The sequence below is a fragment of the Triturus cristatus genome, chromosome 7 (assembly GCF_964204655.1).
Source record: "Triturus cristatus chromosome 7, aTriCri1.1, whole genome shotgun sequence".
In the NCBI taxonomy this organism is placed as follows: domain Eukaryota; kingdom Metazoa; phylum Chordata; class Amphibia; order Caudata; family Salamandridae; genus Triturus; species Triturus cristatus.
In genome coordinates, this window is record NC_140590.1 from 258915801 (window position 1) to 258941004 (window position 25204).

At 44.4% G+C, this 25204-nt stretch overlaps 1 protein-coding gene across 1 annotated transcript in view; it reads left to right on the forward strand.

Moving 5' to 3' along the window:
* PRR12 (proline rich 12) overlaps positions 1 to 25204 on the forward strand; it is a 638795-nt gene that overhangs the window by 228370 nt on the left and 385221 nt on the right. The window contains exon 4 of the mRNA XM_085616148.1: positions 7420 to 11054. Within this exon, the coding sequence (XP_085472274.1) occupies positions 7420 to 11054 (3635 nt within the window). The remainder of the gene's footprint in view (positions 1 to 7419; positions 11055 to 25204) is intronic.

The window sequence follows — 25204 nt, forward strand, 5'->3', positions numbered from 1 at the left end:
TCCCTACATTTCAGGAGGTCGTCCACCAATTTTTCTTCATGCCTACTCAGATGCATGTGCACCTCTTCTGCCAGTACCCACTCCTGTACATGCCTGTACCATCGTTCAACTCCATTCAAGTCTGTTGAGAATAACTGAGCCCGTGGAGTACAAAGCTGGCTCCTTAAAGGAACAGTTTGTGTTTCAGTTTTCTCATAGATGCTACTTATCTGGTTTCATTTTCCTCTATTTTCTGTATTTTCCTTTTGATAGTAGCAAGTGTAGAATTTAGGTAAGTATTGTTTCTTTTAATTGGCAAGAAAAACATTCTAAAATGTAGGCTGTAACTTGCTATAATTTTTATTGGAAAAAAATGTGTTCAAGGCATGTGAACTGTAGATCACATGCTATGTATAGATCGCCATCTGGTGTTGGGGCTGGGCGTTTGCACTTTGTTTTTCTTCGAAGAAGTCATGCCAGTCACGAGGTAAGTGACTCCTCCTTTCGGTGATAGTGCGCATGGGCATCGACTCCATTGTTAGATTGTTTTTTCCCGCCATCGGGTTCGGACGTGAATTGCTGTACTGCGGTTCGACGCCGTTCTTGGGTTCCCCTCGGTGTGCAATCCCCTACCCTCGACGGTATTGTTTCTCGATCGCATATTCTTCCCTTTGCGTTTCGAATCTATTCCACAACTTTGATCGGAAAACCTTGTGCGAGTCCCTTGGGCCTTGCCGCGTGGACCGAATTCGCAGTAGATGGAACAGACTCCATTTCAATTCTGCCCTGGGTGCCACTCTAAGTACCCAGCACCGATCTTTACGACGTGTGCAATTTGTGTTTATCCCCTGAACACAACAAAGACAACTGCGAAGCCTGCTGATGCTTCAGATTGAAAAAGATGCTTGTGACCAACGGGCTTGACGCCACGAGTTGTATCAACAGAAGGACTCTTTTCCAGACCTGTTCGGAGAAGATGTCGACCAGGAGATCCTCGAAGCACTTGGAGCCGAGGCATAGTAGGAACAACAAGTTGACGTGTTCGAGGAAGACTCTGGGCCCGATTCACAGAACTAACTTAAGACAAAATCCTAAACTTACTACCATTTTGATATTCACAGATGGCACTTACTCATTTTGGTATTCACAGAAGACACTTACTCACTTCGGTTTTCACAGAAGTCCTAACTTTATGACTCCTAAATGCCTTCTGTGAATATCGAAAGTCTTAGGATTCGTCTCAGTTTAGGAGTCCTAAAGTTAGGACTCGTAACTTTACTACTACTAAACTGTGAAAAATCCTAATTTTAAGGCTTTCGGTATTCACAGAAGGCATTTAGGAGTCCTAAAGTTAGGAGTCCTAACTTTACTACTACTAAATTGAGAAAAATCCTAATTTTAAGACTTTCGGTATTCACAGAAGGCATTTAGGAGTCCTAAAGTTAGGACTCCTAACGTCTGTGAATACCGAAATGAGTAAGTGCCTTCTGTGAATACCAAAATGAGTAAGTGCCTTCTGTGAATACCAAAATGGTAGTAAATTTAGGATTTTGTCTTAAGTTAGTTCTGTGAATCGGGCCCCCTGACATCGAGGAAGAAATCACACCCGGGCAGCGTACCGTGAGTAAAGATACTCCTCTGCCCCAAAAAGTTCCCTTTAAAAAGGCCCCGGTCCCTCCTCCGCCTTCGGGCCAAGGTCAGCACCGAGATAAAGTTTCCCATGCCCAGCCTTCGGGCTCGGCACCGAAACAGATAGTAAAGCCTTCCGGCTCGGGACTGAGTCAACCTTCTTCGGGGCACGAACACAAGACTTCGACACCGAAACATAAGACAACTGATCCCTCCAAAACCTCGGCACCGAAACACACTTCAGAACCGAAATCCTCTGCACAAAAATCCTCGGCTCCAAAAACGTCGACACCGAAATCTTCGACGTCGAAAATTATGGCTCCAAAGGAAAAGTCTGTTCCTCCTCCATCCAAGGAGCTTCTTTTGGACATTTCGCCTACTAACACGGACCCCAAACAAAAGCAACTGGTTATTAACTGCAAAACAGGTTACCTTTCTGCAAAACTGCCACAGAAAAGAAAACCAGAAGATGATGAATCTTACGACATCCCTCTAAGGAGAAAGAATATGGGAACTAATACTTCTCCTCCAACTCTTTCCCCTTCCTCACCTCCTCCACCTTTTGACCCTTACCTTCTTATAACACCCACAAATTCCCCTCAGCCACAATCTCCAATCAGCACGATGATGGGGATGGGGATATAGATGACGACACACACGGGGATGTACCACAAGATTATGCTCCAGACCCTTGGGTAGATTATAACATGGATCCTAATAACAGTTATCCAGATCTATATCCATCTAGGCCTTTTCCTCCAGATGATAATGTGGAGTTTACAGAATTGCTTAATGGAGTTGCACAGTATCATGAGGTGCAACTCCATTAGGAACCTCTTGAGGAAGACTTGCTATTTGAGACACGAAGTGCATCACAAAAAACTACACATACACCACCCATGCTCAAGGGTATGTTAAACATGCAGATGTGGTGTTCAAAGAGCCAATGCGTGCTAGGATACTCACACCTAGAGTGGACAAGAAATACAAGGCAGCTTCTACAGACCCAATTTTTATTAGAGGTCAGGTTCCACTAGAATCGTTAGTGGTTTCAAATGCTTGGAAACGCGCAAATTCTCAAACAATGGGAGACGCTCAGCCTCACGACAAGGAATCTAAATTAATAGATGCCTCAGGCAAGAAAGTATCAGCACAAGCAGCCAATCATTGGTGCACAAGCACTCTTGGCAAGGTATGTCAGAGCTCATTATGATGAGCTAGAGCAGCTAATGCAATATCTGCCTGATGAACATACATCCAAGGCTCATGACCTCATTCAGGAAGTGAAACTTATTTCCAATACATCAATCAGGTGTGCTCTAGATGCAGCAGACACTGCCTCACATGCTATTAACACCAGCATTCTTCTCAGACGCCACGCGTTGCTTAGAGTGTCCGGTTTTAAACCAGAAGTTCAAACATCCATTTTAAGTGCCCCTTTTGATGAGGAGCATTTATTTGGTCCTACGGTGGACACTCCATTAGACAAAATGAAGGACACTGAAGTAGCCAAATCTATTGGAACGCTACAAACACCATCTAATCTTGGATCATTTCGCCAATCCTTTTATAGGGGAGGCTCAAAGTCCATTTCTACTGAAGGGCCCTCTACCTCATACAGAGGCAATAGTCAGTCACCTTCTACCGGAGGTTATTTTCGAGGTGGATTTAGTGGAAACAATGACAAAGGAAGAGGGAGAGGTAATATACCCCATACTTCCCCAGCCACAAACAAGCAGTGACGTGTTTCCCCTTTCCCCCGATCATCCCACACCTGTCCGGGGACATCTCACTCAATTTTTCCCAGTCTGGAGTTCAATCACGTCAGACAAATGGGTTTAACAAATTATCCAATCTGGTTACTGCCTTGAGCTTACAAGCCATCTTCCAGACATTCCACTACGAACACACAAACTATCTCTAGAACATTTACATCTACTCAAACAAGAGATGCAATCTCTTCTGGAAAAAGGAGCTATAGAACCCGTCCCACCACAGTATCAAGGGACAGGGGTGTATTCTCTTTATTTTCTCATTCCCAAAAAGGACGGTTCTCCGAGGCCTATACTAGACTTCAGAGAATTAAACCTCTACATTCAATCAGATCACTTCTATATGGTCACTCTCCAACAGGTACTTCCTCTGTTACAACAAGGCAACCTTTATGTCCACTTTAGACTTAAAGGATGCGTACTTCCATATTCCAATACATCCAGCTCACCGTAAATACCTCAGGTTTGTAATAGCGGGCCAACATTATCAATTCAAGGTACTTCCATTCGGAGTAACTACTGCTCACAGAGTATTTATCAAGTGCCTAGCAGTAGTCGCTGCACATCTCAGAAGACAACATGTTCACGTCATCCCATATTAGGACTACTGGCTCATCAAAGCCAGCACTCTCTCAAAGTGCATACAGCACACTCAAACAACAGTATGCTTACTGTACAACCTCGGATTTACAGTAAATCTGGCAAAATCCAATCTTCAGCCTTCCAATGCACAAGCATACCTAGGGGCAACTTTGGATACTCAAAAAGCTCTAGCCTCTCCCAATCCAACCAGAATTCACAAAATTCAGGCTCTCTTTCCAAATTTGAACCCAATCACTCATTACCAGCTTGGGTATTCATGCAACTATTAGGAATGATGGCATCTTGCATCATCATAGTTCCTTATGCAAGACTGCAAATGCGTCCCCTTCAATAATGCTTAGCATGTCAGTGGAATCAGTCTCGCGGTCTATTAACAGATCTGGTGTTAGTGGACGGGCGCACTCCTCGCTCTCTGCAGTGGTGGAATCCACACAACCTTACAAAAGGGCGTCCTTTCATCGACCCCATTCCACAGATAGTGCTAACAGCAGATGCATTGCTCACTGGTTGGGGAGCTCATCTCAAAACTCACACAATCCAAGGATTTTGGAGTCAAAAGGAAAAGCTTCTCCACATAAATTATCTGGAACTGTTAGCACTCACAGCCTTCCAAACTCACCTTCTAGGTAAAACTGTCCTGATACGCACAGACATGACAGCAATGTATTACATACAAAAACAGGAAAGAACACACTCTCTCCAACTGTCGCACATTGCACAAAACATTTGGAGATGGGCCATTCATCACAACATTTATCTCCTATTGGAACATCTCCCGGGAGTGGACAATCAGATTGCAGATCTCCTCAACAGACAGACAACAAATTCACGAATGGGAACTTCACCCTCAAGTTCTCTTCCCCTTCTTTCAGAAGTGTGGCTTTCCAGACATAGATCTGTTCACCACACACCAAAACGCAAAATGCCCAAACTTCGCCTCTAGGTATCCACACCCGTTATCCAAGGGCAATGCTCTATGGATGAACTGGTCAGTGATATTTGCTTACTCTTTTCCGCCTCTCCCACTCATTCCACTAGTGGTTCGGAAGCTCAGGCAAACATCCCTCACACTAATCCTAGTAGCTCCCATTTGGGCTCACCAACCTTGGTTAACTTCCCTCTTAGAACTATCAATAGTTTGTCATCAAAAACTACATCTCACATCCAGTCCCCTCACGCAGAGCTACGGAGAGATAAGACATCCAGATCCCAAACTACTAAATCTTGTGATCTGGCACCTGAATTCATAGTTTGGTTATCTAAATCTCCCACCAGACTGTATGAATATTATTGAAGAGGCTACAAGACCAACTGCAAGAGCTTGTTATGCAGCAAAATGGAAGCGGTTTGTTATTTATTGTACTAACAACAACGTCAATCCACTTGATGCTTCTACTCAAAATATAATTTATCTGCTACATTTACAACGTTCACATTTAGCGTATAAGTCTATACGCTTACATCTCGCTGCAATAGCTGCTTATCTTCAGAACAGACAACACCTGTCCCTTTTCAGAGTGCTGCTATTAAAGCTTTCATGGAAGGACTCAAGTTATTCCTCCAAGACTTGCCCCAGCGTGCAATCTTAATATTGTCCTTACCAGGCTAATGGGTCCACCATTCGAGCCCTTACATAAATGTGAACTACAGTTTCTCACTTGGAAACTAGCTTTCCTCATTGCTATCACATCACTCAAGAGAGTGAGTGAGCTTCAGGCATTAACCATAGAAGAACCATTTTTACAAGTACACCTAAACAAAGTGGTTCTTCGTACTAATCCTAAATTCCTACCTAAAGTAGTTTCTGCCTTCCACATAAACCAATCTGTTGAGTTGCCTCTGTTCTATCCTCAACCAGATTATGTGGCAGAACGTGCTCTACACACTTTAGATGTAAAAAGAGCATTGATGTATTACATAGAAAGAACAAAATCTTTTCATAACACTAAACAACTCTTTGTGGATTTTGCTTCACCACACAAAGGCAATCCCATTTCTAAATCTGGTATTGCACGATGGATAGTTAAATGTATTCAGATATGTTATGCAAAACCTAAGAGAACTTTACCAATTTCCCCCTAGAGCGCATTCTACTCGCAAACTAGGGGCTTCTATGGCTTTCTTAGGAAACATTCCCATAGATGACATGTAAAGCTGCAACATGGTCTACGCCACACACATTAACAAAACACTATTGTGTAGATTTGTTTGCTAGACAACAAGCTAATGTGGGCCAGGCAGTTTTACATACACTATTTCAAACTACTGCAACAGCTACAGGTTCGCCACCGCTTTAGGAAATTACTGTGTATAGTCTATGCATAGCATGTGATCTACAGCTCACATGCTTCGAACGGAAAATGCTACTTACCCAGTATGCATCTGTTCCTGGCATGCAGAGCTGTAGAGTTGCATGCGCCCACCCACCTCCACTGTTACCTGTATCTGTTCCAGTACTATATTACTTAGATAACTACACATGGACATCTCTATTCTACTCTTACTCACCCTCTGCGGGAAAACAGTCTAACAATGGAGTTGATGCCCATGCGCACCATCACCGAAAGGAGGAGTCACCTACCTTGTGACTGGAATGACTCCTTTGAAGAAAAACAAAGTGCAAACTTCCGGGCCCAACACCAGATGGCGATCAATGCATAGCATGTGACTCTACAGCTCTACATGCCAAGAACAGATGCATACTGGGTAAGTAGCATTTTCCTTTGGAATCCCCACACGAAAGCAGGAATATTCTTAAATTTATGACTATCATTGAAGATCCAACGATGCAGAACACAGATTACAACTAATTAACTCTTTCTTTTGTGTGGGTAGGTAAAAGAAGGTATGGTATTCGGATTGGCGTAGTGGAATGTGAATGGCATTAGAAAGTGACTTAGAAAGAGTATGACTTTGAAGATGCCTACAAATGGATGCAATGTTTGAGCCCATGTGCCTGTCCATTCTTTCCTTTCTTTCTATTAGTGTGCAAATGTCATAAACTCTGCAAGGTCTATGATTTTTATGAAAGTGGCAAATCCCTAATGTTTTTTTTATGCTACCTACAATGCTTTGGTTGTTAGAAATTTCACCACCATCACAGTTAAACTATTGGAACCTGAGATATGTTATTCTTTAGAATAACGGCTTCCTCAGTCAGTGTAATAAAACAGAACTGGAGTCACGACTGGGTGCTGAAATTAGCTGTTAATTACAAATTAGTGACATTCTTCCTGGGCTAGTAAGATCAGATGCAGTGGGTGCATGGAGGCAGTGAGGTGAAAAGCCCACTACCTCCCTGGGATGCTCAGACTGCACAGGTGCTCAGTAGCTGTAAGCACCATATAGCAGATAAGGCTAGTGTGCTTTGTTTTGTAGTGTCACTCTAATAGTAATGATGCTAATAATGGATTTCTTGTTTTTTCCTCTTTCACAGCCATGCACACCCCAGCACCTGCTGAGCTCTTCATCTCTGGAGCCATTCCTGGATCTAGTACATTTCCTTCATCTTCTGCTCTCTCAGCCTATCAGCACCCTGCATCCTTCAGCGGGAGAAGCTTTCCTGTGACCTCATCGTTGACCCTTCAGGATGCCACCTTTAGCCCCACTTCTAATGGCCTTCTTTCACCGCACGACCCTCTTCTTCATATCAAGTCCTCCCAGTCCAGTGTCCCTTCTTCCTTGAGTTTTGACCGCCTTGGTAGTGCTGTGCTGGGTTCAGGACTCTCATCCCAAAGCTCAGCCTATCGTAGTGCCCAGGAGTCTGCTTCTCGTCACCTGCCCTCACAGTTTAACCTCCTTTCCTCTTCTCTGGGTCCTTCTGAGCAAACCTCTCAGCTGTACAACACCTCTGTTTTCTCCAGTTCACCTGCTTCCTCTATAGAGCGGGCGATTCCACGCCAGGACAGCGTCATTAAACATTACCAGCGCCCCTCCAGTGCTCAGTCCCAGCTACCCTCTGCAGCAGCTGCTGCCCACTCACTGCAACACTATTTAAGCTGTGGGGGAAGCTACCAGCAAATGTCTCATCGTTCCTCCCTTTCCTGCAGTCCACTGGGGGACCAGTCACCAGTCAGTAGTGAAGGACCTCAGCAGAAGAATGCTCAGACTCGACAAGAGCAGTCTCAAAGTTACAGACCAATAATTCAGTCCCCGGGGTATTCGACCAGCTCCTCCTCTAACAAATCTAAGAGTTACTCTGCCTCAAGACAGACTCAGCGTTCCACAGCAACCCCAAAGTGCCAAAGCATAGTCACCACTGGACAGACACACAATTACTCATCATCCACACCGAAGCCCAGTTCTGTCATTTCTAGCCAGTCTCAAGCCTATTCCCCAGGACAGCCACAGAATCTTCTCTCCATGGGCCAATCACAGAGCTATGCGGTCACGCAGTCCCAGAACCTTTCTGCTGTCACCCAATCCCAGGGATTCAGCTCCAGCCAGGCACAGGACCTGACAAGTGGCAGTAAATCCCAGAGCTACAGCAGCAGTCAGTCTTGTGTCAGCCAGAACCAGAATTACTCCCCGGAGCAGTTGCAGGGACTTTCATCAGTTGGACAAATTCAGAATTACAGCGTTCAGTCGGAAGCTCATGTTTCTGTTAGCCAGGCACAGAGCTATGTTCCCACTCACTCCCAAGGAATGCCAACAGCCAGCCCCTCTCTTAGCTATAGCACCTGTCACTCACCGGCAATGTCAAGTCATGGGCAGGCTATAGGATACTCCTCTGTAAGTCATGGACAGAACCTCCCTGACTCCAGCCCTTCCCAAATAATTCGGCCGCTTCAGTCCCCTTCATCAAACCGATCTAGTGTTGCCTCTCCAGGGCAGTCTCAAAAGTATTTGACATCAGTCCTCTCCCCATCTTTCATGCAGGCTTCTCACAATCAGAGCTACCAAAGCTCCCAGCCAAGCTTAGAAAGAGCTTCCTCCTATAGTAAACCAAAATCTGACTCCGATCTACTGTCTGCAGAACGCACGGATGATGAGGACTTTCTCATCCAGCACCTGCTCCAGTCTCAGAGCCCACCCAGAGTCTCTTCGGAGAGTCTTGTGGAGTGCGAGGAAAGATCCAGCAAGAATTTAGGGTATGAGATGAGCAAGACGGAAGAGAGGTACCACTTACAAAGTGTTATAAGGACTAATTCAAATCTGGACAACCAAGGATTAGAAATGTCTCTTCAGGGTATGAAGGATAAAAAGAAAGACCGGCATAAGGACTATGCCAATACCAGGTCAACCCCAGAGTCGCTGGCAACATCTGTGGTCCATTACAGTCATCAGACAGGGGGGATTGACTCCTTTGCTCAAGACATTAAAAAATCTGTTGAACATCTTCAGTCTACGCACATGGATACATCCAGCAAAGACCTGAATCAGACCCACTCATACCTTCAAAAGACCCCAGAGCACACATCTCAAGGTCACAGAATGGTTGCAGAGAGCCAATCTATGGACTCTCATGGCATGATGCAGGGACAACAAGGGACTCCAATGATGATGGATGGTTCACCTGACCTGCCTCTTTCTTTGACCCACCAGTCCAGCAATCAGCAGTCACAACTTCTGCAGTCTGTCCTCACTCACACTCAAAGCCAGTTACAGGCACACCAGAGAAAAGTGCAGACTCCAATGGATGTCCATATGATGGAATCACAGCGTATTCAGGCAGAGTCTCGGTCTCCGCAGTTGCAGATGCAGCTCCAGTCCCAGGCTTTAGAAGCACACTTGCAGTCCCAGCAGCTGCAAGCCCATGTGCGCTCCCAATCCATGGAAGTACACTCCCGTTCTCAGTCTATGGAGGCCCAGCTCATGGAGACTCATCAGATCCAAACAGATCAGCAGTCACCCCAGCTCCAAGCTCAGATGCAGTCTGAACATATGCAGGCAGAAATGCAGCCAGAAAGAATGCAATCTGGCCTTCAGTCTGATGGCTTGGATGGCCTTCCCCAGAATGATGGCATGCAAGGGTTATCTCAGTCACAGGAGATGCAAGATTTTCTGGAGCCTGACCTCAGCTTAGATACACACCTGGGTCAGAATGGTTCTGTACAGTCCCAGCAGCACATGTTGTCAGATGGGGGAGAATCGATGCATATGGATGGTGATTCTTCCCAGCAAGTGCCGCAACCTCAGCTGGAGCCCAAAGATCAGTTTGACAGTCCCAGCCCGCAAGGCTCCAAACAACGGTTTGTACCCTTGACCTCTATCTGCTTCCCAGACTCTCTTCTCCAGGATGAAGAGAGAAGCTTTTTTCCAGGTATGGAGGACATGTTCTGCCCTCCACCGTGTGGCAGTGATGAGTATCCCAAGAATAGTTGTGGTGATGACGGCTCACAAAGCATGGACAGAAATGAAGCCATGAAAAGTGGGTATGATATGATGCAGAGCAACCAAAGCTATTCAAGTTACTGCACCTCTGAAGGCAATGACAATCAGGACAGTGTCCACCTGGGATTAGATTCTGTTTCTGTCAAGCATGAGCTACCTTCAACTGTCAACACTGAGCAGCTTGGCCTCATCCAATCTGGTCATGGACCCCCAGCCAACGAAGTAAAGCCTGGCTTGACCTCACCTATATTTTGCTCCTCCAAGCCCAAAAAACTTCTTAAGACTTCATCTTTCCATTTGCTTAAGAAACGTGAGCCTTCTTTTCAGCCCCCGAAAAAAAACTATGCCCAAGAATATGAGTTTGAGGACGACGAGGACAAAGAAGATGTTCCAGCAGACATCAGACTGAACAACCGCCGCTTGCCTGACCTCCTTCCAGACTTAATATCCAGCTGCAGGAGTAGACCAAACATTGGACCTATGGGAGATATTGACTTTTGCCCACCAAACAACATGGATGGTCCAAAGAGGAGAGGCAGAAAACCTACCAAGCCCAAGAGAGATGGTCCACCGAGGCCTAGGGGCAGGCCCAGGATCCGGCCTCTGGTCGAACCACATGGTGTGGTGCAAGATGCCAACAAGAAACCCAGGGGGCGAGGTCGTGGTAGAGGCAAGAAAAATGCAGATGTTGGAAATGAAGGGTTAGGGTTGGGACTGGAACCATTGAAACCCATTAAGGTAAGTTTTAAATGAAGTGTTGACATTGAATTTCCTTTATGCAAACAGCAACCTTGTGTGACCGAAACAGTTTCAGCTTGGGCTGATCTATTCAAGTCACAGGAAACTTCATCATGCTCCATACACACTCATGTTGTGTTCAGATATGCATTAGTGTGTCAGTTTCAGAGACGATCCAAGTATAGATGACAACTCTAGTTAATGTGAAGATTGTGAAAAGAGCTCTGATTATCTTAGCAACGAGATTGTTTGCCGTCTGCCTAGTAGCACAGATTAGTCTTGCATGCAGAATATGAATGTTATCTGACACTGTCAGGATATTTTCTTTTTAATTTTAAAGCTTGAGCCTACTTGAATGGAGCCTAGAGTATTTCTACTGCACCCATCATATTAGCTTTGAAAAACTCTGCTTTGTGGCAAAGACCAAAAACGTATTTACATTTAATTAATTACACCAAGGGGACTAATTTGTCTGTAAGTATGATGTAGAAATACATTCTATTTGAAGGATACTTATTCCTCTGTATTCCTCACCTTATGAATACCCTCCTGGTAGCAGAGTGGCTGAAAACATTTCCCCCCGACAATAGCTTTCCAGTGCTGACAGGTGTGTCACAGGATTCCAGATAAGGCTTTATCTGCTCCTGATCCCCATCCGCGGCTATCACTATTGGCGGGCCAAGGCTGCAGTGCGGGATGGGGCGGTGCGTCGTGTAACTTTCGATCGGTGCCCCCAAACCATGGTGCAGACTGTGGCATTGATGTCAGCTTGCAGCATCGTCGTCGGTGAGTCCAGAGTGGCAGTGTGACGTGGTGCTGAGTGTGGTGCCCACAGGTCACCGTGCAAGAGGCTCAGTGGTGTCGTCCAAGGGCCTAGCCGGTGGGACCAGGGTTGCGTTGCAAAGTGCGGCGGTGCCCTCTGCAGTGTCTTCAGGTCACGGAGCCGGCAGAGGCATAGTTGACGGCGTCGGGTAACCTTTTCCGTCTGTGGCAGCTGAAACACCCAGTTCCAGACGAAGGTACCCAGAGGAAGGTGAAGTCTTTGCTGTTCCATAGACTTTTTGAACAGGGAGCAAATTCGACCTCAGGCCCTCGGGGATACTCAGAAAGAGAAGTTGTAGCAAGTTCAGTCCAGTCTTTTCACGGCCCACGACAGAAGCAGCCACAGCAGGCCAACACAGCAAAGCAAACAGCAAAGTGGTAGTCTCTCCTCACAGCTTCTCCAGCTCTTCTTCTTGGCAGGCTCCTTAATCCCTAAGAGTTCTAAAGTCCTGGGGTCAGGGCCCCAATATTCACACCACATTTCCATTTGAAGTTGGTACAAAGTTCCTCTGGCATACTTAAACCAGTTTTACCTGGCTCAGGACAGATTCACTCCAGGAGGGGGAGACAGCTTTGTGAGAGACAGCCTCAGTCCATTCAGTTGCAAGCCACATCTCCTCCCACTACTATAAATGCAGCCAGGTCTATTCAGCCCGGCTATGAGCCACACAGGAAAGGCAGGACACGCCTCAACCTCCCCTTGTCTGTCTAGTGTGAATTCACATCCCCAGCTCCTGTCACTTTCAACCCAGACGGTGAATACACAGCCAGGCAGAGGCACACTGGATGGTTAAGCAAGACAATGGCCACTTTCTAAAGTGGCATGCATTTTCCAACACAATATAGATATTATCTTCACTAACAGATGTAGTTTTAAATTCTGAGTTCAGGAAGCCTAAACTCAATGCCTCGAACTTTTGATCTTGTCCCAATGGAAAGTTACACTTGGAAGATGGTACAAGGCAGATCCCATGTTAACCTATGGGACAGATAGCCTTTTAATTTTGAAAAACTAAATACAAAGTAGTTCACTATCAGGACATGTAAAACATACCAGTACATGTCCTACCTTTCACATACACTGCACCCTACCCATTGGGGTACCTTGGGGCTACCTGAGGGGTGCCTTACATGTAAGAAAAGGGAAGTCTAGGGCCTGGCAAGTGGGTGCACTTGCCAGGTCGACATGGCAGTAAACCACTGCTGCAAGCCCACTAGCAGCATTTGATTTACAGGCCCTGGGCACACGCAATGCAACGTACTAGGGACTTACTAGTAAATCAAATATCCCAAACATGGAAACCAATCATAACACAATTTGCAGTAGGAGCAATTGCACTTTAGCACTGAATAGCAGTGAAAAAGTGTGCAGAGACACTAAACCAGTAAAAACAAATGTCCAGCATACCATGAAAAGCAGAAGGTCAGAAAGCAGAAAGACTGGGGAAACATGCCAAAAGATGCTAGGTCTAACAGAGCCATAGATGTGGTTCGCATGGATGATGGCGTTGATGTCAGCTTGCAGCATCGTCGTTGGTGAGTCCAAAGTGGCAGTGTGAAGTGGTGCTGGGTGTGGTGCCCACAGGTCACCGTGCAAGCGGCTCAATGGTGTCGTCCAAGGGCGTAGTAGGTGAGACCAGGGTTGCGTTGCGAAGTGCGACGGTGCCCTCCGCGGTGCCTTCAGGTCACGGAGCCGGCAGCGGCATAGTTGACGGCGTCGTGTAGCCTTTTCCGTCTGTGGCAGCTGAAACACCCAGTTCCAGATGAAGGTACTCAGAGGAAGGTGAAATCTGTGTTGTTCAATAGACTTCTTGAACAGGGAGCAAATTCGCCCTCAGGCCTTCGGGTATACTCAGAAATAGAAGTTGTAGCAAGTTCAGTCCAGTCTTTTCACTGCCCACGACAGAAGCATCCACTGCAGGCCGACACAGCAAAGCACACAGCAAAGTGGTAGTCTCTCCTCACAGCTTTTCTAGCTCTTCTTCTTGGCAGGCTCCTTAATCTGAAATAGTTCGAAAGTCCTGGGGTCAGGGCCCCAATATTTATATCACATCTCCATTTGAAGTTGGTACAAAGTTCCTCTGGCATACATAAACCAGTTCTGCCTGGCTCAGGCCAGATTCACTCCAGGAGGGGGAGACAGCTTTGTGAGAGACAGCCTGAGTCCATTCAGTTGCAATCGACATCTCCTCCCACTACTATAAAGGCAGCCAGGTCTATTCAGCCTGGCTATGAGCCATGCAGGAAAGGCAGGACACGCCACAACCTCCCCTTGTCTGTCTAGTGTGAATGCACATCCCCAGCTCCTGTCACTTTCAACCCAGACGGTAAATACACAGCCAGGCAGAGGCACACTGGATGGTTAAGCAAGACAGTGGCCAATTTCTAAAGTGGCATGCATTTTCCAACACACAATATAGATATTATCTTCACTAACAGATGTAGTTTTAAATTCTGAGTTCAGGAAGCCTAAACTCAATGCCTCGAACTTTCGATCTTGTCCCAATGGAAAGTTACACTTGGAAGATGTTACAAGGCAGTTCCAATGTAACCTATGGGACAGATAGCCTTTTAATTGTGAAAAACGAAATACACAGTAGTTCACTATCAGGACATATAAAACATACCAGTACATGTCCTACCTTTCACATACACTGCACCCTACCAATTGGGGCACCTTGGGCCTACCTGAGGGGTGCCTTACATGTAAGAAAAGGAAAGTCTAGGGCCTGGCAAGTGAGTGCACTTGCCAGGTCGACATGGCAGTAAACCACTGCTGCAAGCCCACTAGTAGTATTTGATTTACAGGCCCTGGGCACACTCAGTGCAACGTACTAAGGACTTACTAGTAAATCAAATATCCCAAGCATGGAAACCAATCATAACACAATTTGCAGTAGGAGCACTTGCACTTTAGCACTGAATAGCAGTGAAAAAGTGTGCAGAGACACTAAACCAGCAAAAACGAAGTCCAACGTACCATGAAAAGCAGGAGGTCAGAAAGCAAAAAGACTGGGGAAACATGCCAAAAGATGCTAGGTCTAACAGAGCCATAGATGTGGTTCGCATAGAGCAGAAAGAAAAGGCATTTTATTACTGAGGCTACTCAAACTTTTCATATGGAGGGACAAGTTTAAAATGCGGACTTTAGCCAGGTGCCCATGGCCCTCAATGTGGGCAATTGAATGGTGTCCCCAAGTCTCCAGGACAGCTATTTCCATCTACAAATCATTCCCGGTCACAGGCATAGTTCACTTTAAACTGCACGCGCCGTGGGCATACACACCTAGGCTTCCCTCCATGCAGAGTTGTACAATCAGCGCACGCTACAAAGGATTCCGCTGCATTCATTAAATGCTTCACTGGAGCCTTTGAAGTGTGCTGATAGTGATGAAGATGCGCTGCTGACTGCTTTTAAAAAAACAAACATATTTTTGTCTTTACAAATGCCAATAGCGGGCATTTAAATACCTGCAGGGCAGTCCTGAAGCAGCAGGAGAGCATTCCGAAGCTTTCCTTGAAGCATGAGTCCAGTCTGCCACTTTCCTCAGCGCACCCTCAGAGAACAAAAAGGTGAAATGAGGCGGGTTCAGCCTCTGCTCAGATTCTTTTATGTAATGTCTACAGGGGCCCGGCTGGATGTTTTCTTTTTGAAGTGTAGGGTTTTTAAAGTCCAGGTTTGGGACAATACAGTAGAGGGGTACAAGCTACTTGTAAATGAGTTTTCCACATTCTCCTGTGTGTCACAATAAAGTGAGGCCCAGAAATGTTCTATTTGACGAGGCTGAGCACAGCTGTTGTGTCTGTGCTGCTCGGGCATCCAGGTAATTTCATGTTGCAGATTACCCTCTCCCGCAGCAGGTGCTTCTGGTGATGGTGACCGAGTGTATTTTAAACGATGACTGAAAATACATATCCAGGATCTTAGTCTTTGAAAGGGCATCAGCCGTTTAGTGACTTTCAGAGAGTGATTGCACAGTTGTACTTATCTCATTGTAAAAACAAGACTGCATATATTTCATAAGATTAGTGAGCCAGAAAGCAAGTGTTCACTGAGGACGTCCCAATCACAGGCCCTTACACACAAGCCAGATCCCTGAGGGCTCACACCCACCTCCGGACAGCTCCAGAGAGCCGTAATGGAAACCTGAAGGGCATGCTAGATGAGCCAGCCCTGTGTGCCCCCTGCCAGCTCATTCTAGACAAGTGACAGTATCATCTCCTGGGGCATTTCAGATGAGCCACCGTGGGGTCAAATACTCCTAGAAAGGAGATAAACCACAGTGCATTCCACAAGGAGGCTGCAGGCTTCCTACTCCTTTACAACTTTCTCAGGCTAGTATAAAATGGAAATTAAGAGCTAAAGATAGATAGATGCACACTGTATTCCTTCTTTTCAAATCCAAATAATTCAAATAATTGTAACTTTATGCAGTAACTTGATTTGAATGAATGGATTAGTGATTATGCAAGTAAACAGTGAGTGAGTGAAAGAAAGAGGAATGAATGAATGAGTGAATAGGCAAAATAATTTTTGGGTTTTTGAATGAGTATGTGACTGTCCACGAAAGTAGGGCAATAAACAAGTGAGTAGGTAAGTTAAACAGTGGTTGAGTGAGTCAATGAGTGATGGAGTGAATGTCCAAGTTATTGAACAAGTGAGTGAGTGAGCAGTTTAATGTGGGAATGAGTGCGTATGTGAACGAAGCAGAAAGTGTTTGGATGGCAAAGTGTACAAATTGGTGAATGAATAAGCAAGTGAAAAATCTGTGAAAGAGTGAGCAGCAAGTAAAGGAGTGAGAAAGCAAATGAAAGAGTGTGCATGTCAGTAGGCGACGAAATGATATTTCCAAGTGATTGAGGTGAGTGAATGAGTATGCTAATGAGTAAGTGACTAAGCAAATTGTAGTGGCTTAGTGAATGTGATTTTACAAGAGAGTGAATGAGCAAGTGAGTGAGTAAAGTATGAATTGACTGAGTGAACAAATGATGACCAAGAGTTTGAAGCTTCTCTTGACTTTAGGCTGAATTAATGAGCGTGGCAGCGAGCAAGTGAGAGAACAAGAAGCTAAGTGAGTTAGTGCAGATGTGTTTGAGTGATTAATACAATCAGTGAGTTAAAATAAAGCATTCTGCAGAAACGAACCTAAGTTATGTAACACAATGAAGCCTTCAGTCACACTGCCTCTACTTCTCCCCCAACACAAAATATGACTGCATATTATTCAGAGAAGAATACAAAATATTTGTCTAGAAACACTATCCCTTTACTCATTATTTGACACCATGTGTTGGATTGGGAACTTTTGGTTAATACATTCTGCAGCAAATTCCCCAGCAACCCCAAAAACGAAAAACAAAAACATGACATACTAAAACATAATGCAATAAAATAATAAGATTTAAGGGTGTAGAGAATGCATGCTTCCCAAAATTTGGGGAAAATTATGCAAAGCGAATGTTTAATTAATGCAATCCGGTAGTTCTTTAGAGAACTATAATTTTGTTTTCATCTTATTGCAGGATACCTTATGGTTGCCTTGTAAGAAAGCTTATTCTCAATACATTTGACCAGGCTTGATTACAGTGGAAAACGAATGACAAAAGCTATACACCTGATTGGTTCACTGGGAAGGTTATTTCTGATGCCATATCTCTGATCTGTCTCCTATGAAGAGTTCCGATAAAAGCAGTAGACCTGATTTATTCATTATGAAACACCCTTTAAAGGTGGATCGCTTCTGGACCCTCTTAAAGCCGACAGATGTATTTGGTTACATGGAATCTCACAGATTACAGTTTTTAGGCAAGGAGTTTGGTGTTGAATACTCCCTTCAACAAAACTTAGGGGTGCAAGATTTGCACTGTAAAAATTCTTGCTATAATCTCTATGGAAGGCATGACAGGTTTATTTGTATACCAGGATCTTGAGTAAAAAACCTTAAAAGACCAACATACATATATATTCATATAGATACTGATAGAGGCTTTTGGTCAGGCCTCTTCTGCCACTGGTATGTATGGGTGTTATTTACACTTTCCTTCAGTCATTGACAGCATAGAGCATAGGGAAGGTCAGTCCACTTCAGTTCTTGGCTCTCTTACCCTCTCCTACCCTCTCTTACCCTATAAGCGACAACATTTGTCTGATCACATGTGCACATCCATCTGAAAATGAGTGCCCTCAGTGTCAAAGCTAGTAGGCCAGTCTTTTAGTTTTCCCTTTTCTACTTACAAGTGCTTTTTTATGTATTTCGTTTTTTTAAATTTTCATTTTTAAAGCATTCTACAGCTCCAAAGATGGAGCTAATTGACTACTTGTTTGACACTTGCTTCATCTGCAGTACACTGCAACCTGTCAAACTGCTGCCTCTAAACTAGCTGACCAGAATGCAATGATATCCACACTGCATCATTGTTTTACCATTGCAAGATGGCCAACATAATTCTAACACGGCAGTCAGCTGGAACTATACACAATGTACAATACCATTGCAAGATGTCCACCACTATTTAGAATACCATTGCAAGATGTCCATCGGCTACTTTAATTTTGCTATTGCAAGCATACGCTTGCCATTTTTAGGCAATAACTTGTTTAGTTTTTTTCACTTTTAATTTATCTTGTATACATGACTGAATCTGTGTATTTGTTGTATTGTGGATGTGTAAGTGGGTGAATGCTAGAATGAATAAGTGATTAATGGATGCACAAGTACAAAGATGAGTGGCAGAGTGGCTGTGGAGTAACTTTAATGCTTGTTATCTACATTTAAGTGGTAACTGGTCGATGTGTCTATTTGCACATCTCATCACTCAGTTGTGCACACTAACAAGAATAGTGTGCACACAAACATTCTATTGCTGCACACAAGTAAGAATAATTAGAGGGAACGTTGGTCATAGGTGTTATCCCTGACCCATAATGGGGTCCCAGCACTACCAGTGCAATGTACTTTCATTTGATCGCATGATGGCTTTGCGAGTCTTTCCTAAGGAACTGGTTGTGATGGCGGCTTCACTCTGGGCATCAGGAGTCTGTTTTTCCATACTTGGATGATTGACTGGGAAAAGCTAGTCCCTGGCTCAGGCCATCACTATCTGCAGCTCACCCTGACCCTTTGAAATGAAGTGGTCTTCTCCATCAACATTTAGTCCCATCTCTTCTCAATATAGATCCTGAGTTTAAGTGGTATGGTATTGGCCACGACCTACATGACCGCTTTACCTCCTCATCAAAGGATTTCAGATATTCATATTTATGATTTCTGAATCAGCTCATCTGCCTGTGGGGTGCAATGGCCCTGTGCGTGCTGTTGGTGCCACACACCAGACATAAGGGCCCATCACTGGTTCCTGAGAAGTCAATCCAGTCTTGAGTGACAATTTTCAAATCTGCCCTTCCGGACCTCATTGATACATGTGCTCTTCTAGTCTCACAGTAGGTTATCCTGTCAGCCCTTTAAGTCATAGGCAACTGTAGTTACAGACGCATCCCTGTTGGGTTGGGGTGTTCATCTGGGACAGATGATGGCACAAGACTTTTCATCCACATTGGGGCAATGCCTGCATATACATGTGATGGAGTTGCTGGCATTCCTCCTTGCCAGAAAACTTTTCTTTTCTTCATTTCGAAAAATATCAAAAAATAATTTCATACAATACAGCCGCTGTCCATTATATCTACAAACAGGTTGTGTGGCCCAGTGTACCCTACGATGGGGCATTTTTCCAATAGTGGCTAATCTAGCGAACACTCTGGGTGTGAGAGCAGATGCTTAGGCTCACCAATCAATGGAGGATCATGAATCAGAACTCTATCCCGAAGTCCCGGAAATGAGCTTTCCACACTGGGTTGTCTCACTGATGATCTTTTGCCTCAGCTGGGAACAGGGAGGGAACGCTGCTCTCTCCTCTGCACTTTGCTCTGAATGGTTCCTCAGTATGTCCCTTCCGAGCTCGCTGAGTGTGCAAGAAAATAAAGCACAATTGGTTCTAATACTGATTGGGGAGAATTTGGTACTTTGATCTGTTGAAACATTTGGCCCCTTCTCCCCATTCCATCCAGAAGAAATCTGCTTTAACAGCAGCATGGTGGAGTTCTTCGTCCCGCTCCTTGGACACTTTGTCTGCACAAGTGGAGGTTGAGCTGTGTCAACTCAAAGCTTTTTGCTTGCCACTCAAGGTAACGGATGTCATCCTGGCTGCCAGAAAGCCTGCTGTCTAGTCCAGTCTGTGCATGTTGCTGAGCTATATTTGTTGCCTGGTCGTTCGGAGGATTACACCGCATTAAAGTATGTTTTTCTGATGTTTTACATTCTGCATAATTCCTGTCTCAATAAGGATTGTCAGTCGCTTCTGAAAAAAGGTTATCTCCCTACTCTTTTCACCTTCACTTGTCTTCCAGATTGACCCCGTTTCTTCAGATGTCCTTGGTGGTGCAGTGTCTGGGTGTGTTGTTATACATATATATATTCCACCATGCCTTTATTAATCTGCTGCTGGATCTGAATCTGCTGTTATGGTTTCTTTTGGCTTCACCTTTCGAACTGATGCACATTTGCTCGGTTCGATTACTTAATCTGAAGGCTATTAGTGACAATAATGTTGGTGTTTCAGGTTACTAAATTAAAGGCCCGATGAGTTCAGTTACGGCTCACTTTTCTACCCATGCAAGTTAGTTCTTAGCACCAATCTGTCCTTTTATCTAAAGTTGTATCTGCTTTTCATGTGGAACAGTATAATTACCCTTTCATCATCCTTACCCTAATGAAGATGCAGCGAGGTTGCAAAGCATGGACTCCAGGTTGCAATCTCTTGTTACGTGGACTGTACTAAACAAGACAGATTGGATGATCAGTTTTTTGTGGGCTTCGCTGGAGCCTAGGAAGGCAAGTCAGTCACAAACATATACAAATCTGTGTTGGGTCACCCTCTGTATGAAGATCTTGTGTGTTGCATTGAATGCTACATAAATTCACATACTTCATATTTTAACTGTTGCTCGATCATTTAAAACCGGTAATAAACAATTTTTAAAAAGCCACAGGACTAAGAACAGTGATTGTTTTAGTAGTAGTGCGTTCACATAATTAAAAAGCACCCAAACTTCAGATAATCATGTGCATGCATCAGCACTCTAGTCTCACTCCTCTAGAGGCCACAATATCTCAGATTTTTTACTACATGTAAAGTGTAACGCCATTCCCGAGCAGAGCTTTGCTGTGTCTGCTACATTTACCTCACAAAATTCAGAATTTCACCTTTTGACTTTCGATTGGATGAATTCCCAGTCCAGCTTCATTCTCTGGTTCATAAGGAATTGCTTCTGCGTATTTTCCTTCTGGGCCAGGGGAAATTTCAGTCAGAATGTCTCTTTCGCAGATAAAGAAAAACCTCTCTTCTCGGTTATCATCTTGTTGTTTAAAAAAAGGTCTTTCTTGCTGATCCGCTCCTCAAGTGCATTTACCGTCTCAAGCCAGTACACAAACTTCAAAATGTGACATCTGCATGTCTGAAGCTATTAAACTTTGACCTAGCTGTCCCCTGCTCTGTCAATGTCCCCTCCTTAGGGTAAGATTCAGTTTGAAGTGACCTTTTGGGAACTTCTGCAAAAGAGGCAAAGAAAATACCTAGGGAGTGCCTTAGGTTCCCACTAAATAGGTTCTTGTCAGAATTTCTTCTGCTTCAAAAAGCAGCTCACCTCACTTGATGTGGCTCCTGACCATCTAATGCCCACAAAAGTAGTACATAAATGGCAGATATCTACTTTTTTATCTAAATCGGTGCAGTTGCCAATTCTTGTTGATGAGGTTGGTCAAGTCATCTGTTGTTCAGTCATTGTTGTAAACCAGCTCTCGGTCTATGGCTTCCTCATCAATGGTAGTGGGATGTCACTCCATCATTGATAGCCTTGTTGCAGTGTTCACAACCTCGTAATTGGGTCCCTAACTGCGGGATAGTTACACCTCATGGAGAAGTGAACGAGGGAAGCCTTGTAGTCCCACATTTGTCAAAGGTCTCAACCTACGGCAGTACTTAGTCCTGCATTTCTGTACTCCTTCGGATTGACCATCCTCCATGAGGTTTATCTATCCTGAAGTGAGGGATCCAATTACAGAACAAGAGCAAAGTATTTTGCCTCTACCAGCGACTAGAAACTGGTGTTGTATGTTAGCATTTGCACCAAGTGTGTGTGTGGGCCTATGGACAGGGCTACAATATAGGGAGAGAGCTTGGTCTTGAACTCGGCAGGACGACGACCGCGAGGCGCACGACGCCCGTTCTTCTATTAAGATTCTCTCGATTCGTTCGGGTTTTTGCATAACTATGGATGCCCAACTCTATGATATATATTACCTTTGAGGACTTCACAAGACTGGTCCGCTCAAGTGGAACTCACCTCTACAAGGGGGTGAGTGATTCACTAACCACACTACTCAACATTTGATCATTCTAGCCTTTACTAACCATGACACAGTCTTTCGCAGAAATCACCGGCCCGGCTTGGATCCATTGTTGTTCCTTGACCTACCTGTGATGCCTGCGCGGCACCAGGAATAGGTTGCCCCATCCCGTCCTGAAGAAGACTCGCAGCAGAGGTCCAAACCACCCTGTATGCACCAGTCGAGTCGAAACATCGACGCTCTCCACCCACACGAGGCCTGTACCGCATTCCCCCCCCCATTCTCTGAAATTGCATTTGAAGCATTAAAAATTGCATATAAATGTTGTAAAATATGTTTCGCAAGGACAGGATTCTCTACACTGGTCTTTCTTACCAGTCTGTTTTTGTAATTATCTAAATATTGTATTCTTCAACCAGTGACTTTCACCTACACCTATCCATCACAAGCACACCCATCTCTCCTTCTTTCTCCCTTTATGCAACCTTGTATCAAATACATAAATTGTGATTAATTTCAAGTATATGGAATAAATATACTTTAATTGAATTTCTTCTGGTGCTTTTCCTTGTTTTACATCCATTGTATGCTTTGAACTCTGATCTTGGTTCCATGGAACGCAATGGTCTCTCTACATGGTATCAAGTACTAGTGTTGACTGTGATTGCAACACAAACTAGATAGATTGGAATTCAGTTCTCCATTAAGCAGTCACGGACCAATTTTTTCACTCTCACAGTATAGGGAGAAGCAGGATTCCAGTCCTGATGAAAGCCCTAGAACCCACTATGGTGCTATTTCATGGCTGAAACATGTCGACCTTTATGGACATGAATTGCATAGTGAAGCCTCATGTGTCCTATCGTCTGTTTAAATCACCCCATCCTACCAATAAAAGTGTAGATTTCTATTGGGTTAGTGTCCGGGATGTTTACACTCTATCTGGATCCCTTTCCCCATTCCTTGAATCATTCCTGTACATTCCCTCAGTATACGACAATGGTCTGCCCGCCACGACAGGATTCTCTGTCGAACCCGGGATGGCCGATGATGAAGCATGGCACCAAGGGTGTGTAAAGTCATCCCATATATTTTTATAAGTATTTTCTAGGTCCTGCTCACAGAATTTAGGATACAGAAACCATTCAGAATTGTGCAATTACCCACACATGAGAAGCTATCCTAGATGAGAGCTGAAAGAAGGGGCACGTTTGTGTTTTGTGTACATGATATTTAGAAGGGAGAGTACAAACACGTACCTGATAACATCTCTCTTCTTTCCCCAGCCCTCAATGTGATAAGGTGTTTCTAATCCGCCATCACAGGAAGTACCATTGTACCTTGTACATCATCCCTACCTCCTGAAAGTATCACACTGTCCCCACATTTCATTTTGGAAAGCAATGAAGATGATATTTAAGGAGAGGGTTTCAGTGAGGAGCAATCTCAGGCAGTGGACCGCCCGCACCAGTTCATTGTTGAATGAGTCACGGAGTATGATCAGGATGCATCGTATCATCATTATGAAGACATCTGCGAACCCCCTAGGAGTTACAGTAGATATGAGTTTCCCTATCAATATCCACTTGAACTGCAGATGGTCAGGAACCACTATTTTCACAAGCCTAACAACTCTAGTGGTGCCTCAATTGCAATTTCCACTGCTGGTCAGCCAGTCACTTCCAGAAACAGAAAATGGATAATGTTTCAGAAAACCAACAGGTGGACCCAGATGCTGATGGTGACAATTGCATACAGAGACATTCAAAATTACTTTGACCAAGATAATGGCAATAGAAACCCAGTCTTGGTTGAATTCTACACCAGGTGATAATCCTACATTTCATGCTTTGCTTGAAAGAGCAGCAGACAAAGAAATGTGGCCTTCCCATGACAGCAGAGCAGTAATGTTTCTTCCATGATTTTTAAATGAACAACCCAGAAAGTCCATGTACTCCAACCAAATTTTGGGTTGCGTTAGACAGAAAGGACTTCAGCTGATTAAAACACCAGCCATGATGCAGGCTCTAGTGTTGCATCTTGAAAAGAAATTCTGTGTTCTGGACTCTCTGCTGTCCTGTTTTGCAAGTCACACAAACCTAGGTTGAATCAACTCTGTGTTGGCCCAACGCAGTACACACCTACTTCTACTCCATATGATCGCGATGGAAGCCATATTAATGCTGTGAGAATAAGAGTAAAGTCCATGGTAGCACTATCTATTAAAGCAGCAAATGCTCTAGCCATTCTTGACAGTTATGGCTGGCACTAGCTGTTGGATGGTGCGACTCCTAGCCCTTTCCAAGCCAATAGGTAAAAGTTCAGACGGGGAACCTAACCCACCTTTGCAGCAGTTCCTGTGTGCCATACTGCAAACAAACCCATAGTGGCTCTTTCTATCTAAATACAACATGATACAACTTTGCTTCCTGTATGCAGATCTCCCGTACCACCGTAAAGGTCTGCCAGGGAAATGAGCAACACTTTATCTGTGGTCATTCAAAAAACGTTTTTTGGGGCAGCTCCTTTGCCACGGGGATTGAACTAGAGGGTCAAAGGAGCGGGCAGGCCCAGGTGTTAGCTACATCTGTCTGCGGCAGTGTAGGCCTCTCTGAAGTTAATTAAGTTCCTGGACATTGCCCAAATGGTCATTCTGTCAGAGGAACAGAAAACCTTCCCTAACCCAAGGCTTTGCCTGTGTTCTGGGACAAAGTTCACACCTCATTAAGAGATCTATTCAGCTTCTAGGTGATAGTTGGAGGCTCATGCAAATAGGCTTCTGGAGGTTTTAGACAGTCAAAAGGTGGCTTTTTAAAAGTATCTTTTATAAAACATTCAGTACAAATCCATCTTTACCAAGAATTGTACTAGTAATAAGTATTTTAAAAAAGTCAAAGAATGAAACTTTATAGCTGTTTCCTA